This window comes from Canis lupus, chromosome 20 (assembly GCF_011100685.1).
Source record: "Canis lupus familiaris isolate Mischka breed German Shepherd chromosome 20, alternate assembly UU_Cfam_GSD_1.0, whole genome shotgun sequence".
NCBI classification, from domain to species: domain Eukaryota; kingdom Metazoa; phylum Chordata; class Mammalia; order Carnivora; family Canidae; genus Canis; species Canis lupus.
Genome location: NC_049241.1, coordinates 44,576,316 through 44,596,948, shown reverse-complemented (window position 1 = coordinate 44,596,948; position 20,633 = coordinate 44,576,316). Strand labels below are relative to the sequence as shown.

At 55.2% G+C, this 20,633-nt stretch overlaps 1 protein-coding gene across 3 annotated transcripts; it reads right to left on the bottom strand.

The window, feature by feature from the left end:
- Positions 1 to 246: 246 nt before the first annotated feature.
- Positions 247 to 7,946, bottom strand: HOMER3 (homer scaffold protein 3). Of its 3 annotated transcripts, none has more exons than XM_038566783.1 (10): positions 7,811 to 7,946; positions 6,054 to 6,135; positions 5,818 to 5,974; positions 5,435 to 5,566; positions 4,043 to 4,150; positions 3,068 to 3,189; positions 2,370 to 2,526; positions 1,934 to 2,047; positions 1,752 to 1,838; positions 247 to 715 (listed from the first exon to the last, which is right to left on the bottom strand). In XM_038566783.1, the coding sequence occupies exons 2-10, from the start codon at positions 6,065 to 6,067 to the stop codon at positions 524 to 526; spliced, it is 1,083 nt and encodes a 360-aa protein (XP_038422711.1). In that variant the 5' UTR covers positions 6,068 to 6,135; positions 7,811 to 7,946; the 3' UTR covers positions 247 to 523. The 3 variants fall into 3 exon arrangements, with proteins under 3 accessions (XP_038422711.1, XP_038422712.1, XP_038422713.1); XM_038566784.1 differs by lacking the exon at positions 7,811 to 7,946 and adding an exon at positions 7,175 to 7,704; XM_038566785.1 differs by lacking the exon at positions 7,811 to 7,946 and having other exon boundaries at positions 5,818 to 5,934; positions 6,054 to 6,829.
- Positions 7,947 to 20,633: the final 12,687 nt, after the last annotated feature.

Here is a 20,633-nt window from a genome sequence, read left to right as displayed (position 1 = left end):
TGGTCCAGACCACATGAGTTGAGCCCCAGGGGGTGGACAGAGCTATGCTGTACAGAGCTGAGCTCCTGGCTGTGTGGCCTGGGTGTGCTTCTCAGGCTCTGAAACTCATTCTTCTCACCTGCAAGTGGTTTACTAAGCCCTACAAAGACAGAGCAGCTGAGGTACATGGAAGAGGAAGCAGGAAGAGGGGTGCAGTGACGGCGGTCAGATGCCTGGGTGCCCACATAACACACACACAGGCACAGCCACTCTTAGAAATGTAATCTGGGCACCAGCACGCGCCCTGGGGATTCTAGAAATCTACACAATGAAAAGCCCCAGAACACCCCTTGAGCTGTGAGCGGCCAGGGCCAGCTGGGGCACTACGGCCAGGCCCTCCCCAGGCTGGGTTGGGCCCCCAGTCCCTGCCAGGGTGAATGGCCCATTGTGCTGCCCGCAGCCCGGCTCGTGCCCCAGGCGGGAATCCTGCGTATAAAACCAGCTGCCACAGGCCCCGGCTCCCACGCAGACCCTGCAGCCAGGCTCAGGGTGTGCCCTCTGCCAGGCGGGCGAGGCCCTCTCGCAGCTCGCTCAGCTCAAACAGCCTGACGTCCAGCAGCTGTGCAGCTCGGCCCACCTCAGCCCGTGCCCGTTCCCGCTCGGCCCGGGCCTCCTCCAGGCTGCGCTCCGTTGCCCGCAGCTGATGCTCTAGCTCAGCATTGCGAGTCTCCAGGTCCTGCAGGGAGAGAGCAGGCAGGTTTTGGAGCCCCAACAAGTCTCTAGGGTCACCAGCCCTGCTTGGGGCATTCAGCATCTGAGTACCATCCCATCAAACTCCACTCTGGGCCCTGCCAAGCCTTTTAGTCTCATCCTCCTTGAAGGGATAAGAGACACTCCCTGAGCCCTTGGCCAATTTAAAGGTCATAGAACACACATCCCCCTTCTGCTCAAAACCCTTCTGTGACCCATTAGGCTGGGAACAAAACCCACATCACTCCCTCCTCTCCTTGTCCTTTCCAACTCAGCCTTGCCAGCTTCCTTGTGGTTCTTTGAACCACAATGTTGAGTTTCTTTCCACTTCAGGGCCTTTGCATAGGCTGTGCACGCTGTGCAGGAGACCAGAGGGAGCATCTCCCCAACTTCTCTTGGGTCCCCAGATCCTTTAACATCTTCACCTGCTGGACTCACGGGACATACCCCATCAACATTTTTCCGATAAAGTCTTCAGTGAAAGCCAGGCCACTCAGACCTGGGTTCAAATGCAGGCTCCTGACCTGAGGACTTGATGGGGTTAAGGATGGGAATTCAGCAGGGACTCAAAAATTGTTGAGGGGCTCCTGGGTGGCTCAGTCAGTTAAGCGTCTGCCTTTGACTTCAGTCATGATCTCAGGGTCCTGGGATCCAGCCCCGTGTCAGGCTCCCTGCTCAGTGGGGAACCTGCTTCTCTTTTTCCTTCTACCCCTCCCCGCCCAAGCTCTATCTCAAATAAATAAAATATTTGTTAATTGCTTTTGAATCAAAGAATAGGAAACATTGTCCTAATAACAGTTGTCCTTTACAAAACACTGGCTGCAACTCAGGCTTTCCATGTACCCGGTCTTCCCAATCCTTCACAACCTTAGGCAAATCTCTTCCTCACCCCTTACAGGTTAAGAAACAGGCTTGGATACGCACACAGCTGCCCAGGACCCAATAGGAAAGAAAGATCCCAGGTCTGTCCCACACCAGGAGCCGCCTGCCCCTGTGTTGTCACCCCACCCCACGACACACACCTGCACTTTCTGCTGTGCCTCCTCACGCTCCGTGGCATCCAGGGCCTCACGGGTTCCACCAGTTTGGCTCTTCAGTGTCTGGATCTCCTAGAGAAGAGTTCCCAGGGTCTATTCTGGGGGTCCTGGCTCCCTTGTGGGATGTCAGGGAAGATGAAGCCCAGGGACACACACTCAGTGCTCACCTGGTCCTTGGTTTGCACTAGAGCCTCCAGCTGCTCCAGTGACTGGCCTGGCCCTTCCTTCTCACTGACCGAGGGTGGCTCCGCCACCGCTGCCTGGGCCTCCAGCTCAGCCACCTGTGTGGATAGGAAAGTCAGCCCCTGACACCCAGCCTGAACTCTCCTGGGGAATCTGCCCTTGCTCGGTCACACCCATGACTAGGCACTCATCCCCTCTGATTGGGGCCACCAACATGCAGCAGGTAGGACTTTAGGGTTTGACAATGGTTGGCATTATCTCAGACCCATAATACAGAACAAGAAACTGAGGCTCAGAGAAATGACCTGCAGAGATCACACAGCCAGGCAGTGAACCCAAGGACGGATAGGACCTGCGGAGGCCCGGACTCCCCAGCTGCTGGGGCCACTCGGAGTCTCTGGGAGGAAGGGATCCTCTCACCCGCTGCCGCAGCCTCTCGGCCTCGGCACGCTGGGCCTCCAGCTGCTGCCTCCACTGGGCGGCGGCGGCGTTGGCTTCTCGCAGGGCGCCCGCCAACTTGTTGTTGCTGTCCTGCAGCGCGAAGAATTCCGCCTCCCACTGCACCTCGCCCACGGAGCTGCAGGGGTGCAAGGGTTGGCGGCGCGAGACCCGGCCCCAAAGGGTAGGGGCAGCGGCGGGGCGGGGCCGTGGGCGGGGCCCTGGCAGGGGCGGGGCCACCTGGGCGGGGCCTTGGCAGGGGCGGGGCCATCTGGGCGGGGCCTTGGCCGGGGCGGGGTCAAAGTAGGGGCCGGGTGCCCGCCCAGGGAGACGCACGGAAGGGGCAGCGGCGTCAGCCCCTCGGGGCGTGCTCCGAACCGGGCGCGGGTTGGAGACATCGTGGGTTTAGAATTCGCTCGGGGAGGCGTGACCGAGACAGGGTTAGTCCCCGGGAAGGATGAGGTCGGGCAGGGGCGGCCCGAGAAGGCGTGCTCGAAGGAGGAGCGCGTTGCAGGGGCGAGGTCGGCTCCAGGAGGGGCGGAAGCGAGCCAGTCTCCTCCCCTTCCCGGGCCTTGGGTACAGTCCGATCCCGCGGCCCGTCGCGCCCCAAGGGCTTCTGAGGAGCAACTCCGGGTGCCTGGCGTCCTGCCACCCCCCTCTGCTCGCCCTACCCGCCTCACCCCTCGGACAGCATCTTCTTGAGCCGCTCGCGCTCGGCGGGGCCGGGGACGTCGGCGCTCTGGCTACGGAACAGTTTCTCGTCGCCGGGGCCATTGGCGCTGACGAGGGGACTTGGGGGCACCTAAGGGCGTGCGTGGGCAGAAGAGGGGTCACACTGGGGTGTGGCTTCGGCCAAGGACCGGTAAGGTCATGGTTGGGGTCAGCGCTGATGTCACCGGTATTGTGACTGAAGGCCAGGGTCCTTTCCAGCCCTGGGATGCAAGCGCGCCCCTCTCCTCATCTACCCTCTGTGGCTCCCCATGGCCCCTGGGCCAGAGTTCCAGGCACTGTGCCCCCACTTAGCCTCCCTGGGCTCTCACCAAGGCCCCAGGCACACCTGATTCAGGCTGGTCTAAATAAACCACTGAGATACTCAAAATCTGCAAAGGTGGGGGGAGCAATGTGAAACCTCTGTGCTATTCCTTCATAGCTATGTCCTTCCCTGGGGCCAAATTTCCACCTGCTTTTAAGATTCAGACAGGAAGCCCTCCACCAGGCCGAATTCATTATGTATCCCCCTCACTGCCTGGCCCGCGGGCTCTGAGGGTCCGGAGCAGCCTGCTTTTTCATCTCTGTCACCCTCTTTCCCAGCCCTGGGCCTGGCACACAGTAGGTGGTCAGTAAATTATGCTGAATAAATTAGTGGGGGAAAGCTCCCGGGACAGTTTCTCACTTGGCCACCCCCCCCCCACCACCCCCATTAGCTATTTCAACCTCCGGGTTTTTACTCCGCCATCTAAGCTGGTTTCCAGGCCTTCGGTGATCCAAGGCTAGGCCGGACCCCCAGGATGTGCTCCTGAGCCTTTTCTTCCAAGGCTCCTGCTGTAGGTGGAGTTTTATGGGATCTGTGAGCATTTGGTCCTGGGCACCAGCACAGTACCTGGACCCTCAGTATCAGCTGAGTGACTGGCAGGCATGGGACAGGAAATACTGACCTGGTGGGCAGCGAGCGCCAGGGCTGGACTGGTGAGCTCCCCCCCATCCTGAGATTTCTCCCTCGCCAGCCTCGCTGCTTCCTTTACTTCCTGGAACTTCTCAGCAAACTGGGGGTGGGGAGGGGAGCAGAACAAACAGTCAAAGCCAACCCAGCCCCCTCTCCCAGGGCCTCACTTGGTCACCCCCACCCAGCACCACCCTTGTCACTTTGAAAGGGACTTTAGGAGTCATGCATATCCTCTGGTCTCATGAACTGGAAGAGTGGTCAGGAGGCTTGGAATAAGTTGTTCCAGTGAGCAGACTGAGTATCATGGTGGAGGTAGGATTTAGGTGGACGTGAATTCCATGGAGCCACCTTGAGAAAGGGATCCCCTGGAACGCCTGAGTGGCTCAGCGGTTGGGCATTTGCCTTCGGCTCAGGGTGTGATCCCAGAGTACAGGGGTCGAGTCCTGAATCGGGCTTCCTTTGTGGAGCCTGCTTCTCCCTCTGCCTATGTCTCTGCCTCTTTCTCTGTGTGTCTCTCATGAATAAATAAATAAAATCTTGAAAAAAAAAAAAAAGAAAGAAAGAAAGGGATCCCCTTCCTCTCAGTCAGGCTTATTTCAGCAAGGAGAGCCTCAGGTGGGTGCTGTCTTTAATGCCCCGGACACTTGTGAATATCTTTTTATAACACAGAGAAAGCAGGTCTTGGGCTCAGAGCCTCTGAGAGGCACCTGTACTCAGTGAAAAAGTAAATCACCCTCTTCTCATTCCTACTCTACCTATACCGATTTTCCAGTTAGGGTAGGATACACTGGTTTTCATTTTAAAATAAACTTCTTTAGTTTGAAAATAATTTTTTAAAGAAAATGTTTACACACAGACGGTCACTCGATTGGGGGGAAGAGACCAGTGCAAGTCGTTGGAGGGAAATCATCTCAAAAAACGGTTGAAGAGCAACTAAATACTCAGTGAGAAAAAATACTCCTGCTTTATACCACCCACAGAAATTAATTCAAGACCTAAATTTGAAAGGAAAATGAAAGCTTCTAGAAGCAAAGAGAATCCTCACGATCTCATTAGGAATCAGAAAGCACTACTCATCCAGGGGAACAATGGGATGAGACAATATTGAAGTCTGAAGACAGCAGAGGGTGGAGGGAGGCAATGATGAAGGTAGTGCTAGGGTGTGTGAGGGAACTCCCAGCTCATCCCAGGCACCCAGAGAAGGGCGGGGTGTGTCCAAAATTGGAGCAGATGGCCAGCAGAGCTGAGACATGAGCCAGGGAACCAGGAAGGGTTGTCTAATTCTCATGCCTATTCTACAGCACCTGCCCAGAGGCCCCCAGGGCCCTAAGAGGAACCCCAGGGCCAGCCCTGTCCTTCCCGCCATGTAATCCTGCAAGCCCACCTGGGTCAGATGCTGCTCAGAAGCAAAGCCAAGGCCATAGACGGTGTTGGCACGACTGTCTGCCCACTGCCCAAACTTCTGGGAGGTTTTGGTAAAGGTCATGTTGGGGGTGACGGTGCTGTTGATGATGGCCTGGGAAGAGGGAAGAGGGGGGAACACAATTCAAGCTTGATGAGACTGACAATAATGAACATGAGACCCCCAGGGTGTCACTTTGTATTAGCTCTTGGGAGGTTCTAGGTGTGAGCCATCTCAAGACAGAGACTGATTTAAGGGCTCCTCCCAACCCCCAGCCCCCAGGCACACAGCAGGGTAATGACTAGACCCAAACCTGCCTCTGAGACCTCAGGAGCCTGCCACCCCCACCCAGGCCCTGCCAGGACCTTGGCACCCCCAATGCTGATGATTCGGTAGACATTTCGGGTGGCATCATAGAAGTAGGAGACCGTGAGTGCGTGCTTGCCCGCGGGGATCCAGTTCCGCTTGGTGGCCGGGTCAATCTGGAACACATGTGCCCGTGTGCTGAAGATGGGCTGCTCCCTGCGTGGGGAGACGGTTCTCAGTGGGGCTAGGCATCCCCCAGGGGGCTCAGGGCCAAGCTGGGGAGGCAGGGGCTCACCTGGCTGTGGACATTGGTCAGGTTGGGTTGGGTGGGCTCCAAGAGGCAGCCAGAGGGATGGCAGGAGCTGCGGGTTCAGCCTCTGGGGGGAGAGAGGGATTGTGAGTGTCTCCCCAGGACAGGCTTAAGGAAACCAAGCGGGTCCAACCTCAGGACCCACCACCAGCCACACCATTCATAGAACCTCAATTAGAAAGGTAAAGGAATCAGCAGATCATTCAGCAAAAACACCCTGTCCCTCTCCTTTGGGAGGAAGCCCCCACACACCCTGAGCAGGAGATGACTCTCCGAGAGGAGCCAGGTGGCCCTGGATCTCCCAGCATAAACTTGTCAGCATGCTGGTTACTGAACCCAGAGTGACACCCCCTCAATACTGGTGCTAGATAGAGAAGGCCAAGGTGAACTCCTACTTGGTATTTTCTGCCACATTCACTCATCACTCCCCAAACCAGGATCTCCATCAAAATGTGGCCATCACCAGATGCCTCCTGGGAGACCAGTTCCTCCTAGATCCCACAGAGGGACCCCTCAGCTTCCACTCTAGGGCAGAGGCACACTTGGAGGCAGAGTCCAAATCCCCAGGGAGCTGCCAGCCTAGTTAAGAAGATGTAGTCAAACAAATTTACCCTGGTACCCACTAACCGATTGCCCATGACCACTCTATCCCAATACCATGCAGGGCTGGGTGGCATCAAGGATTGGGAGATCCCCAGCCCCTCTTGCTGCCTCCAGCCACGACCTCACAGATACCAGGAATGGCTGCCCTGGAGAATTCCTTAACCTCACCTCTGTGCCTCCAAAACCTGCATCTGGGGGATCTGCAGGGGACCAGGAGGGACCTGGGGAAGGGAGGTGGCCAGTGGGGGAAGGGAGGCCCCCCGCGGAGCGGCCTCCCTGGTCAGAGGAGGGTTGCCCCCCCACCCTGTCCTGGGCAGCTGCTGCCCGGGTCACAGGGTCTGAAACCGGAGCCCCTGTGTGGGGGAGGGGCGGCAGCGCTGGCCCGGGTTGGGAGCAAGTCCTGGGTCGAAGCAGGGTTCCAGGGTGCAGGGGTCCCAGAAACCCAGGCCCTGCCGGCCCTGACGGTCCTGCCGCGACTTGCAGCTTTGGGGAAAGTTACTCACCAACTAGTCATGTGCCTCGGTCGCCGCCGGCCGCGGGGCTCCCGGAGGAGGCCCGGACCCCGCCCGGTGCCAGGATCCCCAGTTGCGTGTGGGGGCGAAGCCCCACCCCATGCGCCCCGGGCTGGGGGGCCTGGTATTCAGTAAGGAAAGAATTCCCATCCGCGTCAGAATCGGGGCGCCCAGTGCGCTCCCCGACTTCGGGAAGTGCCACCCTCGACCCGGGAACTTCCGAGATTCGCGCGATGCCCCCCGACTCCGGGTCCAGAACTTCGGGGATCCCTCGCACCACCTCCGACTTCTAAATTCCGGGGACTCCCTGCCAGCTCTCCAGCCCCGGGTCGGTGATTTCGGGATCCTCTCGTGCCGCCTCCCAACCCCAGGCCGGGAACGTCGGGGACAGCGCAGCCTCCTCCAACGCCGGGTCCGGAACTTTGGGAACCCCTCGCCCCGTGCCCTCTCCGACCCCGGCTCCGGAACTTCGGGGCCCCTGCGCCCTCTCAAGCCCTGGAACTTCGGGGCTCCCCGGCCGCCCCCAGCCTCCCGGCCCGGAACTTCGGGGACCCCCGCGCCCTCGCCCCGGCCCTGGCACCTGGGGGCCCCCGCGTCCCCCGCGCAGGCTCGGACAGCCGGGCTCACCCTGCGGGCTCGGCGCCCCGCGAGTGTCCGGGCGCGAGTCGGGTGCTGCCCCGCGGCGCCGACTCCCCGCAGCCGGGCGCCCCGCTCGCTCGCTGGCTCCGGGGCCCGCGCCCTCCGCGCCGCCCTCCGCGCCGCCCGCGCCTTTGTCTGCGCCTCCGCCGCCGCCCGCGCCGCCTCCGGTCCCATCGCGGCCGGTCCCGACGCGGCCGCCGCCCGCCCCGCCTCCCCGGGCCGCCGAGGCCGCCCCGCAGCGCCCCCTGCCGGCCCTCCGCGGCGGGGGGGGGAAGGGAGGGGCGGAAGCCGGGAGCGGGGCGGGACGGGACTCCCTGGGGGCGGGGGGCGGGGTGAAGAGCGGGGAAGAGGGCCGGGGCGGATGGGGACAGAGACCCAGACCCAGAGGCAGAGACATGAGGGAGAGACACAGGAGGCAGACAGATGGAGGATGGGGCTTGATCGTCCTGTCGGGGCGGCCCTGGCCCTCGGGGCACTGCCTGAGGTCATGACCTTCTGCCTTTGATGGGAGTCCCTCTCCACCTGACAGGGATCTAGAGGCCGGGGCTCCTCTATCGCACGGAGCTGGGTGCTTGCACACAGTAGGTGCTCAGTGGGTGTAGCCTGGAAATGAAACAGACACAGGCTGGGCGAAAGCTAGAAGAGGCTGAGAGAGGCAAACAGTAGGCACTTAATGAGACTTGATCAGGGGTGCCCCGTTAGGAATCGTTCCTGCCTGACTCCCCCCCCAGCTCCAATCCCCTGTTGGGGAGAGGCTTCTATCCACCTTGTCTCCCAGGAGAGGAAGGTAACAATGCCAACATGGTCGAATTATCAGTATTGCTATGTTATAGGGTCTCAGAAGCCAGGGTAGAGCGAATATTGGGGCCCAGCTCCCACCAATTGTGCAAATCTCCTGGAGGTCCTCAGGCCTGGGTTTGCCATCACTGGTCAGGGGGAACCCTTCAGGCACTTGCCAGGAGAGGGTCCAACTGGAGATGAGCCAGGATCAGCCTCCCCAGGCCAGGGTCTGCCTGTGGGACCCACTTACTTGGCAGTCCAGTGGCTGCCCTTTCTCTGGACTCCTCCAAAGTCACACAGTGCCATCGGGTTCGTGGACAGAGGCACTGCAGCTCCCTCAAACCGAGGCCTACAGTTCCCTAAAGCCCTAAACCTCATGCTTGAGCTTTCCAACAATCTCAGAGATTTTGCTTTTTGCCTTCTCCGCCCCGTCTCATTTCCCTGTTTTTATTTCTGTTTTCCCCTGACCAGAATCATCTGGGCTGGTAGCTATCTTCTAATTACCTTTAGGTGAATTCCAGGTCGCGTCGTTTCTGAAGACTTATTTCCAGACCAAGATGGAGTTTACCTTGCTTCAGGCCTTTGCCCAAACTCTCCCCTACACCTGGAATGCCATTTCTGCTGGTGTATATTTGGCCTTGTCCTTCCAGGCTCTGCTCCACTGGCCCCTCTTGCCCTAGAAGCTACTCTATCTGGGGCTTGGAAGGGATCTCGCTGTGTACTGCACCAGGACCCCATCACTTTCTCTGGGACCCTTCATCCGTATTTTTTTTTTAAGATTTTATTTATTCATGAGAGACACAGAAAGAAAGACAGAGACAGACAGAAGGAGAAGCAGGCTCCCTATGGGGAGCCCAATCCCAGGACCCCGGGATCACGCCCTGAGCCAAAAGCAGACACTCAACCACTGAGCCACCCAGGCGTCCCTTCCCTGATGTGTATTATCTGTGTATTACTTCCATCGTGGCCAGGTCTGAGCAGTCTTTGGAGGACTAGCCCATCCTGGAGCCCCAGTCTCACCCAGTATGAGAGGAACCGCTCACCCCTGCTGGGGAAACTGAGGCTCAGGCTCAGTTTCCCCAGCTGCTTCTAACTTCACAAGGCATCTGCACAAGCAAAGGATTTGGCTTCACTTTCAGGCCTGAAGCCACAAAACGCTTTGAACATTGTGGGGAACAAAGAAAATACCGTCTGTTCTGTGCAAAGAGTGACTTTTCCTTATTACCAAAAAAATAATTAAAAAAAAAATTAAGTAACTGGGAAAGGTGCCGACAGGGCCGAGGCTTCTGGAGGCCACTCAGGGTGTGCTGTGTTGGCCGGCTACAGAGCTAGGGCCATGTGGCTATTCTGTGGGGGTGGCCAGGAGAGGGGCCTAGGCTGACTTTATTCCTTGTGTGGGCAGAAGGCAACAACATGACGGAGAGTGGGGAGTTGAATCACTTCCCTGGGCCCCCCTCAGGGCTCCAGGAGAAGTTGGGATGGGGCTCGCCTTGAGCAGCCCTGACCTGATGTAGTGTCACTCAAGTACAAATTGAGGGAATGGCTTTGTCAGTGTGGACCTCACTTTTTTCACCTGGAGAATGGTCTGACGCTTGCAGGGCAAAGGGGTAGAGAGAGGAAGCAGGAGAATCTGGGGAACACGAGCAGCTCCTCACTCTCCTGTGGGTAGAGACAGTAGGGGGCTGCCCCAAGCTGCCACCTCTACCCCAGCCTGAGGCCTAGTCTGCCTGGGGATGTCCTTATAGAATGGGCAGAGGCCACCACCCCAGGGTGGCTGATAAGAAGCAATAGCTTTAAAAAAAAAAAAAAAGAAGCAATAGCTTTCCCTTGGGCATGAGAGAGGGATATAAGGGAACAAACTTCCTGTCACAGAAAAGGCCAAGCAGAGCCTCGAAAAGTTTCTTCAGCTCTAGGGATGCTGTATTTGTAGAGTGGCTCTTATGGGTTAGATTCTGCTCTCTGCCTAGTTAAATCTGACCCACCTCTGGATTGAAGCTAAATTGTCTCTCATCCCTGGAGAGTTCCTATCCCACCAGATCAGGGGAAGTCTGTCACTCTTTCCCAAAGCTACGTGCCCAACTTCATGATGTGGATGACAGTGGCCATTTGGTTACTGTCCACCTCTTCCATGGTTCTGTCCCCAGCACCTAGATCAAGCCTGACCTGCAGCAGGAACTCTTGAAATGCTTCAAGAAGGAGAGGATCCTCAAGCCCCAGTCTTGGTCCTTGGTGGCCTCCAGAGTCATGTGACCAACGAGTGACTCCCAGCCCTGCCTCTTAAGAACAGTGTGACCTTAAAGAAGCCATTTTCCCTCTCTGTGCCTTAGTTACCCCATGTATAAAAGGGACATAAAAATGGTGCTGAAGTTTACTTTAAGGATCCAACAAGTCCTTGTGTGAAAAGGGCATGACCCTGACACCTTAATAAATTCTGGTTGTTATAAACATTATATTTATTCTTGGCTGTCTGGACATATGCTTTTGATCCTGAGCCAAATTCTGAATATTTTCTGTCAGGGGTTGAGAGATCAACTAGGTATGAGTTTTTAAGGACAGAAATAATATCCAACTTGGCATGATAACTTCTAAATCTTTAGCTATGGGACCTTATATGCTCCTCTAGCCACATTCATCCTCTTTCTCCATGTTCCCTCAGCCATGGCCAGTTGGGCCAGCCACCAGACCTTGGCCTCCTAAGAAGCTCCTATTCATCCCACCTCTAATGCTCCCTTCTCTGAGAAGCCATCCCATGTCTCCCTCTAAACTCTCCCCAACACCCTCCCTCCTTCTGACCCAACTCTGATCCTAGGGACTAGGGGTGTCTGTGTCTAGCTCTCCCAGCATGCAGTGGATGCATGGGGGTCATGGCATAGGAGAACTTGATGACTCAATATTGGTGATGTTTCATCACTCTAGAGAGACCCCACCTTAAATTCAGATCCAACTCAACTTCTGCACAAGGCCAAGGTTAATTCGTGAAACAAGCAGCCCCTGGAAGATGTGAAGGGGCTGGGAGGAGGGCATCTGACATTGGGTTTGAGCTCCCGGGAGCAGGGAGGGGTGGAGGGTGGGGGCAAGCAGCACTTGAGCCCCCTCCAAACTCCAAACCTGGATCTGTGGTTTGGTTCCCACAGACCTAATTACCCTCATTTGCCACATGCACTAATTACCTCTGCGGTGCCAGGTGGCTGGGCGGGGCTGCCCCACTTTTGGGAGGTAGGTCGGGGCCCGATTATTTTTGGCTGCGTTGTCCTTGAAGGCTCCGCCATCCTTCTGTGTGAAGGGCAGAAAGTGGGGCGGAGAAATTGCGGCCACATCAGGAGGGACAGTGGGGGACTCAGGGGTCAGGTTGGCCCAGGAGCTCCCTGAGCAGGGGGACTTTGGACCCCCCTGCCTCAGGGTCTTTGGCATCTAGCTGGAGGCTACAAGACCTGGAGGGACTGAGAATCATCCAGTTCAAAGGTGCACTGGTCTGGAGGCCTGTTTTAAAGGTGACACCAGGGGCACCTGGTGGCTCAGTGGTTGAGCTTCTGCCTTTGGCTCAGGTCATGATCCCAGGGTCCTGGGATCGAGTCCCACATAGGGCTCCCTGCTCTGCAGGGAGCTTGCTTCTCCCTCTGCCTGAGCCTCTGCCTCTCTTTCTGTGTTTCTCATGAATAAATAAATTAAATGCTTTAAGTAAGTAAGTAAGTAAGTAAATAAATAAATAAATAAATATGGCACCACTGGTGGGAGAGGGCTTGGGTGGAGAGTCGGACGGGCCTGGATGCAAGTCCTGACTCCCACCAACTTGATGCGAGCTCCTGAACATGGGAGTTCCTCTCTTTCACCTTTCCTGAGGGATAAAAGGTGGGGGTTGGGGTGGTAATAATTCACAAAGAGTACTCTGGCAGAGGGCACAGCAGATGCAAAGGCTCTGAGGTGGGGATGGGCTGAATGTATTGGACGAATAGTGGGGATCAAAGGGAACCAGAGAGGAGTGAGTGGGAAGAGAGTAGGGGTCACCAAGAGCTAAAAAGGTCACAGGAGCCAGCTGAGAGCTCATAAGCAATGGTGTGGTGTGTGAGTTTTGTCCCAAGGGGACTGGGGAGCCATGGGAGAGTTTGGAGACAGAGAGGAAGGGACACAATCAGATTAACATTGTAAGTTCCAGGGCAGGGTTTCGGCTCTTGAGAAAGAATCAAGCATCTGTACGTGTGCAGAACGGGGGCAGACCCTTCCCTCCGTCAAGCATCCCTTTTCTCATCTGAGACAGTCCTGAGGCCAGACAGGCCCAGGACACACTGGACCCGCAGCCAGGGAAGCTCCCTGCCCCCGCCCCCCAGGCTCCCAAACCCTACATGGCCTCCTCTCTGCCTGCCCTCTCCTCCTACTCTCCTTCTGTGGCCTTGGAGGAACAGCTGTGGGAACAGAGAGCGGGAAGCCGTGGGGAAGCAACGTGGAGGGGCTCCGGGGGCCGTGTTCCCGCTTGGTGACAGCCCACATGGGGCCGCTGGGTGCCGAATGTTCTTGCAGGAACCGGGTGACTCAGATGCTGCAGCCTCCTCCCTCGGCCTGCCAGGGAAGGCCAATCCCGGTCCCCAGGCACAGGCGAGAATCAGCAGGTGCCCCTCTGGGTGGCCTGCAAACAGCTCCAGCCTCCACTGCAGGATCCCCTTAACTGGATGCATTGCTCACTTTCCTGCTCTGGAGGCTTCCGTGGCTTTGCTGGAGGCTTCAGAGGGAGAATCGGGCTCCTCATTGCCACTGTCCTAATACCCGAAGCCATCTCTGAACCTTTGCCCTTAGCCTCATCACTGAGCCTTTGTACTCAGCCCCACCTGTGGCCTGAAATGCCAGCTCTGACACGTCCTCCTCCAGGAGGCCTTCCCAGACTCCCTCCACTGCCTCCACCCTGACCCCATAGGACTGCTGTGTCCCCACTGCAGACTGGGGGCTCCTTGGAGTCCCGGCTCAGGGCAAGGCCTCTCAGGGACCCTCTTGTTGCCCAGTGCGAGAGGCACAAAGGGAAGGAAGAGGAATCTCCTTGGCCCTACCTTTAACTCCTTTTATTTATTTTTTTTAAGACTTTATTTTTTCATGAGAGACACACAGAGAGAGGCAGAGACATAGGCACAGGGAGAAGCAGGCTACCCGCAGGGAACCTGATGTGGGACTGAATTCCAGGACCCCGGGATCTTGAGTTGAGCCAAAGGCAGGGGCTCAACCACTGAGTTACCTAGGTGCCCCACTCCTTTTTTTTTTTTTTCTCTAGAGAGAGAGAGAGAGAGAGAGCAGGGGGGCAGAGAGAGAGGGAGAGAGAGCATCTCAATCAGGCTTCATGCCCAGTGGAGAGCCCGATGTAGGGCTCAATCTCAAGACCCTGAGATCATGACCTGAGCCAAGATCAAGAGTCAGACTCTTCATCAACTGAGTCACCCAGGTGCCCCTAACTCCATTTTTATAGAAAAGGAAACTGAGGCTCAGGAAGCTTAAGCCAATTACCCAAATTAAAAGCTGGCTAAGTGGAAAAGCTTAGCCTCAAACTCAGGTCTGAAAGACCAGACCCTGTTCTCTGCAGCTTTTGGAGGCTTATTTACCCACTGCAGGGGGATGGGGGCATTCACTTGCCTGCAGGCAGATTTGGTAGGAGCTGGGCTCAGCCTTCTAGGGTCCAACAACCTGTCTCCATGGAAGCAATGGGGCCTTCTCTGGGGGTTTATTTCTCTGTAAGATGGGGGTTCATCTGGGGTGCCTGAGTGACTCAGAGGTTGGGTGGCTGCCTTCGGCTCAGGTCGTGATCCCGGCCGGGGTCCTGGGATCGAGTTCTGCATCGGCTCCTTGCAGGGAGCCTGCTTCTCCCTCTGCCTGTGTCTGCCTCTCTCTGTGTGTCTCTCATGAATAAATAAACAAATCTTAAAAAAAAAAGATGGTGGTTCATCTGTGAACTCATATTTATTGAACACCTACTAGGTGTCAGCACTGTGGAGGGCCCTAACCTCAGAGTGCTTCAGCTATCTGGTGAACATGACAGACAGAGGACTAAGTAGGATGATTTCTGATAGCAATTTGTAAAGGAAAGAAAACCAGGCAAAGTAATAAAGCAAAGATGGGAGGTCAGTGAAGGTTACTCTGATTTGGTAGTGATTCAGGGGAACAGCATGTGCAAAGGCCCTGGGGTGGGAATGTGCTCAGCTCCTTGGAGCACCAGCATCAGAGAGATGGGTGCGGCTGGAACAGGTTGACTTGGGAGGAGGGGAGGGGTTGGCGGAGCCATAGGCTGGGTTGCAAGGGGCCCTGTGGGTCCCAGCAAAGAGTATGGGCTTTATGGGGCTCCCTGGGTGGCTCAGCAGTTTAGCGCCTGCCTTTGGCCCAGGGTGCGATCCTGGAGACCCAGGATCGAGTCCCATGTCAGGCTTCCTGAATGGAGCCTGCTTCTCCCTCTGCCTGTGTCTCTGCCTCTCTCTCTGTCTATCATGAATAAACAATAAATAAAATCTTTAAAAAAAAAGAGTATGGGCTTTATACTCTGGAGCACTAGAGAGCCATGGGAGGCTTTTGACAGTTGGATTGATTTTAATACTTTCCTCCTCCATTATCACGATGCAGAAGGTATCCTGGGCTGTGCTTGACAAACAAATGACATTGTTATTAGCAGGATCATTATTTCTGTGGGGATGTCCACAGGCTCTGAGTTTATTTCCCCCCCAGGGCCTCAGGGAGGAAGTCCATCTCGGTAACCCTCTTTCCGCCTTGTCCAGCCTTCCTTTCTCTCCTACACGTTGGCCCTGATGCCGGCCTGGGACTTATCGCTGACACCCCCGGCTTCCCACTTTGACGGAAACACCTGCTTCCCTGAGAGGCCCCAGAGGAGGCTGCTGCCCCCAGGCTGGGGAAGGGAGACCACTGAGGGAAAAAGAAAAGCTTACACACCAGGCACCAACTGCACACACAGGGGAGGCTGCAATCGGGGGCCTTCTACGTGGGCCGGGGGTGCCTGGGAGCACGTGACCCCATGTGAGGCTCCAGGTGAGGCAGGTGAGGGGCAGGAAGGCAAACACACATACAGACCTGGGAGAATGGGCGCCCCCGGGGATTCCCCAGGGGCCTGGCCCCTCACCTGGGGGCGCCTCTGAGCCCAGCTGGGAAGCTGTGGTGGTGCCTGCATCCAAGACAGGGTGATGCTGGCCACAGGGACCTGCAGGTCACACCCGCCAGCGCCCTCTGCCAACTGGCAGTTGTAGGGCCCAGCCTCGGTCTCCGTGGTGTTGAGCAACATCAGGCTGGGCCAAGAGCAGGTGTCCAGGAGTCACGTAGCTGAAGGGGCTGGACCACCAAGAGCCACCTGCAGGGGCCGGGTGGGAGAAGTGGCTGCAGTGCAGGCGGCGCTGTGGCCGGCCACCACTGTGACATTCTACATTGAGGTCTCTGGGAGGGAGGTGGTGGTGGAGTGCTCACGGAGTGCAGAGCCCAAGGCCTCTCCTCTCCTCTCCACCCTCAAATCTATTTGTCCACCCGCCCACCCAGCCATCCATTCACCCATTCACCACCCACTCTCCCACGCATTCACCCTGCAGGCTCATACCCCCTCCTGCCCACCCTCCCACAGGTGCAGGCATCATCCATGATTCACCTCCAGCTTCCCCACCCATGCGTCTGCACAGCTTTTCTCAGTCCAGTACACTCATTCTTCAAGCCCCCACTCTGTGTCGCCTCCTCTGTGCAGCCCTCCAGACTTTTCAGACAGAGCACCTGGCTCATGCCTAGATCCAGTGGAGCTGAGAGTGAATTGTCTGACTTGGTGTTCCCAGACTGGGGGCTCTTTGAGAGTCTGGGGCTGAGGCTTCGTGGGGTCTCAGTAAACCCAGTGGAAGGTGGGGACGGAGGAGAAGACCAGTGATCTGCCGAAAGCTTGTTGAGGAATCAAACAGGCTTCCATGTGGGGTGCAATCTCCCTCCTCAGTAATAAAGCCACTGGCATAGCAGCCAAATAAAAAGGCCACAGGGAAGGAAAGAATCCGGGCTTGACCTGCATCCACCTTAAGAAACAGTAAGGAGCTGAGAGCAGACAGCTTAACCCTGACATTTACACACTGTGACATTGGATAGGCTACTTTACTTCTCTGAGTCTTGGTTCCTCCATCTGGAAATCTCTCCATCTCATCTTCTTTTTTTTTTTTTTAAAGATTTTATTCATTTATTCATGACACAGAGAGAGAGGCAGAGACACAGGCAGAGGGAGCCCGATGCAGGACTTGATCCCAGGACCCTAGGATCACTCCCTGAGTGCTCAACCACTGAGCCACCCAGGTGCCCCTCCATCTCATCTTTACACTTTACACCCAGACCCACCCCAGGCCCCACTCTTGCCGAGAAGCCAGGAGAAGCCAGGCTGCAGGAAAGGAGGGGTGACTGGGAAGGTAGAGAGCCATGCTGGGGGTGGGGGTGCAGGGAGGGCATGGGACAGTCACCCATACATCTCCTAACAGAAGCATCTTTACCTATTTTCTGATGGCCAAAGTAATATATGCTCAGGGTAAAAGCAGTTTCAGAAAATACAAACATAATGTAAATAATCTAAATAGTTCCCTTGTCATAGCCTTTACTCTTCTGAATGAATCTTTGTTATGCATTGATGATGTGCCTGGTACTCACTGGTAAGTTTAAAAACCACTGGCAAAAGAAACTCAACTGAGACGCGGTCCCTGCCCTCGACCTGGGCTGACACACACTCTGTAACAAACTGTTGACTGAAATTTTTACAATAAAAGCAACACCCAGAAATCATTGTTATGAACATGATGGCTTATTTCACTCTCAGTTTTTTCCTTTTTTTCGGCCACAGTGGACTCCTAGTGTACACATGATTTGTCAGTGCCATGTTTCACACTGATCGACACCAATCTACCCTCTTGTGTTGACAGACTTCACTGTGGTCCATCTGGGGCTCTTCCGTGATTTATTAAATGGATCCCCCATGGTTGGGGTTCTAGGTTGCTTCCTGCAGGGATGGCTTTTGGGGACAGCCTTAAAAGTAGAATTAGGGGCGCCTGAGTGGCTCAGTTGGTTAACTGATCGATTCTTGCAACTTTGGTCCATGATCTCAGGGTCGTGAGATCAAGACCCAGGTTGGGCTCTGCTCTCAACTGAGTCTGTTCGAGAGTCTCTCTCCCTCTCCCTACCGGCCCTCCCAACCTCCCCGCCCCCCCTTACTGGCATGCATATTCTCTTTCAAATAAACAAACAAACAAATAAATAAAACTTTTTAAAAGTAGAATCATATTTTCAAGGCTTTTAAAAAAGATTTTATTTATTTATTCATGAGAGGCACAGAGAGAGAGAGAGAGAGAGAGAGAGAGAATGGCAGAGACACAGGCAGAGGGAGAAGCAGGCTCCATTCAGGGAGCCTGATGTGGGATTCGATCCCGGGACTCCAGGATCAGGCCCTGGGCCAAAGCCAGGCACCAAACCTCTGAGTCACCCAGGTGTCCTAAGGCTTTTAACAGATGCTTAGGGCCACACTGCTTTCCATACCATGTACCCATATCTCAATCTGTTCCTGGCAGCAGTGGGTGAGTGTGTCCATTTCCTTGAACATCTGACATTTACTAATAAATACTAGAGATGTTTCCTTTGGAAAATGTGATGTGGATTAAAATAAGAGACTCCCAGGACACCTGGGTGGCTCAGTGGTTGAGTGTCTGCCTTTGGCTTGGGGAGTGATCCTGAGGTCCCAGCATTGAGTCCTGCATTGCAGGGAGCCTGCTTCTGTCTCTGCCTCTCTGCTTGTGTCTCTCATGAATGAATAAATAAAAATTTTTTTTTTGATAAATAAAACCTTAAAAAATAATGAAATGAAATCAGAGACCCCCAAGGAAGGAATAGGGAGTGACTGGTTAATAGGTACAGAGTTTCTTCTAGGAGAGAGAAAAAGTTCTGGAACTGGATAGAGGTGGTGGTTGCATGACACTGTGAATACACTATATGCCACAGAATTCTACTTAAAAGTAGTCATTTTTATTTTATGTGAATTTTGCCTAAAAAAAAACCAAAACCAAAAACAAATCAGAGGCCCCAACCTGGCATCTCTGTCTTCCAGAAAGTCCCCCAAACTCTGCTCCAATGCCACCTACTCCAGAAGCCTCCACTTATTACCATACCCAACCCCGCATACATCTTCTAGCACTTTCCATGTGTCTGCTTATTGTCCTCATGACTCCCACCACTCCCTGGCATTGATTCATTCGTGTATTTATTCACTCATTCAGTAGCCTTGCTGGGGGCATAGAGTAGGTCCTCAGTAAAAATTTGCTGAATAAATACATGTTTATGAAACAATAGTCACAGTCCAATTATTGCTGTCATGTCCAGGAAAAAGGCAAGGTACAATCTACAGCAAAGAGTGGGACCAGGGCCAGGCAAGGAAGAGCAAAATCCATCCAGAAAAAGACAACCAAAGTGTGGGGCTCCAGGGGGTGGAGGTGGAGCACACAGTTCCTCACCTCTCTCTGCTTGTGTGCATTTCCCTGAAATGTCTATTTTACAAACAGCTGGAGGGCAAATGAATCGTGTGCATTTAATCACACAGAGTGTGGGAGGCGGACAGAAACTTTTCCAAAGAGTTACTCCCAAAGGTAAGGGAAAGAAGATATCCTGGGAGGTGACAGACAGGGGGCTCTGGTCCTAGGGAGGGACCTTTGGGTCTTGAGTGGCTGAGCAGGATGGCTTGGCAGGGGGCACTGGCCAGAGGGAAAGGGTCATCCTCTCCCTGAGCTTGAGGTGACATCTGTCATTGTCTCCAAACATAAAGCCCAAGCCCTGGGGCCCCCTTGGTTGCATTTTCTGGTCAGCATTAACACTTTATGCACAGAGTTTTTTTTTTCTTTTTAAGATTTTATTTATTTATTTGAGAGAGAGGGCATATAAGCAGGGGGAGTGGCAGAGGGAGAGGGAGAAGCAGACTCCCCACTGAGCAGGGAGCCCGATGCGGGACTTGATCCCAGGACTCTGGGATTATGACCTGAGCAGAAGGCAGATGCTTAACCGGCTGAGCCACCCGGGTGCCCCAAGGACAGAGCTTTTTAAAAAACAAAACAAAACAGAACCAAAAACCAAAATAAATGAATAAAAAATAAAAACAAACAAGCCAGCCTAAGCCCCTGGGGGGGACTTGTATGGAAGTAGCTAAGGTGTCTCACTGTTGTATGTCTACCTACCAGCCAGGGAACAGCCAGACATGCTTCCCTCCTGGACTCTCTGAGCTAATCACCCCTAAACAAAGAGGAAACTCTTTAGTCCTGTGAGGGCCCTAGTCCTGTCTCCATCCTGCCCTCACAAGCTGTGGGGACTGTGTGTTTTCAGCCTTGGGTTGCTTGTGTGAAAAATGGGAGTGAGCACAGTCATCCAATGGCAGCGTGAGAAGTCATCATATATAAACGGGACTTAGCGCCAGACAGCCTGCATGCAGTAGGTGCTCAATAAACACTGGATACGGTTATGGTTCTTATAGGCATCAAAACCCCTGTGATCCAGCTCAGGCTTCTCTCCCGCTGCTCCCTACAGTGCAGTGACACCAGGTCAGGTGCAGACCTCAAAATCCACCCCACCCCTTCTGACAACCACACCTTTGTCTATGCAGTCCCTCCACTTGGAATACCCATTCTCCTTCCCGTCTTGCAAAACTGCTCAGCCTTTGAGGCCACTCGGTGGCTTCTCTTGAAACAGACAGGACATTCCTTGCTTTGAGGCTACTTGATACATCAATTGTCATTACCTTTGTGGGTTTATAGGACAGTGGTTCCCTCTCCTGTGAAATGGGAGTGAGAGATGCCCTTGGCTTCTGCCCCAGTGGGCTGGCCAGGACTAGGGGACAGGGCTGCATGTACCTGGCAGCCCGGCCAGGGGGCTGGGCCAGGGGGAGGCAGTAGGTAGGGGCCCCGGAGCAGTAGGGAAGGGTCTCAGGCACAGCCTCTGCTCTGGCTTCCTCCCAGGACTCCTGGCTTCCAGTGGGTTCTGCACACTACGTCAGGGCCTCCTGGCGGGCATGGCTGCA

Bases quoted from the DNA above. Each gene is read 5' to 3' on its own strand.
- HOMER3 (XM_038566783.1), bottom strand. The intron at 2,048-2,369 runs GTGAGAGGATCC...CTATCCACACAG, and splicing joins CCGAGAGGCTGCGGCAGCGG to GTGGCTGAGCTGGAGGCCCA. The intron at 716-1,751 runs GTGTGTGTCGTG...CTCTCCCTGCAG, and splicing joins AGGCACAGCAGAAAGTGCAG to GACCTGGAGACTCGCAATGC.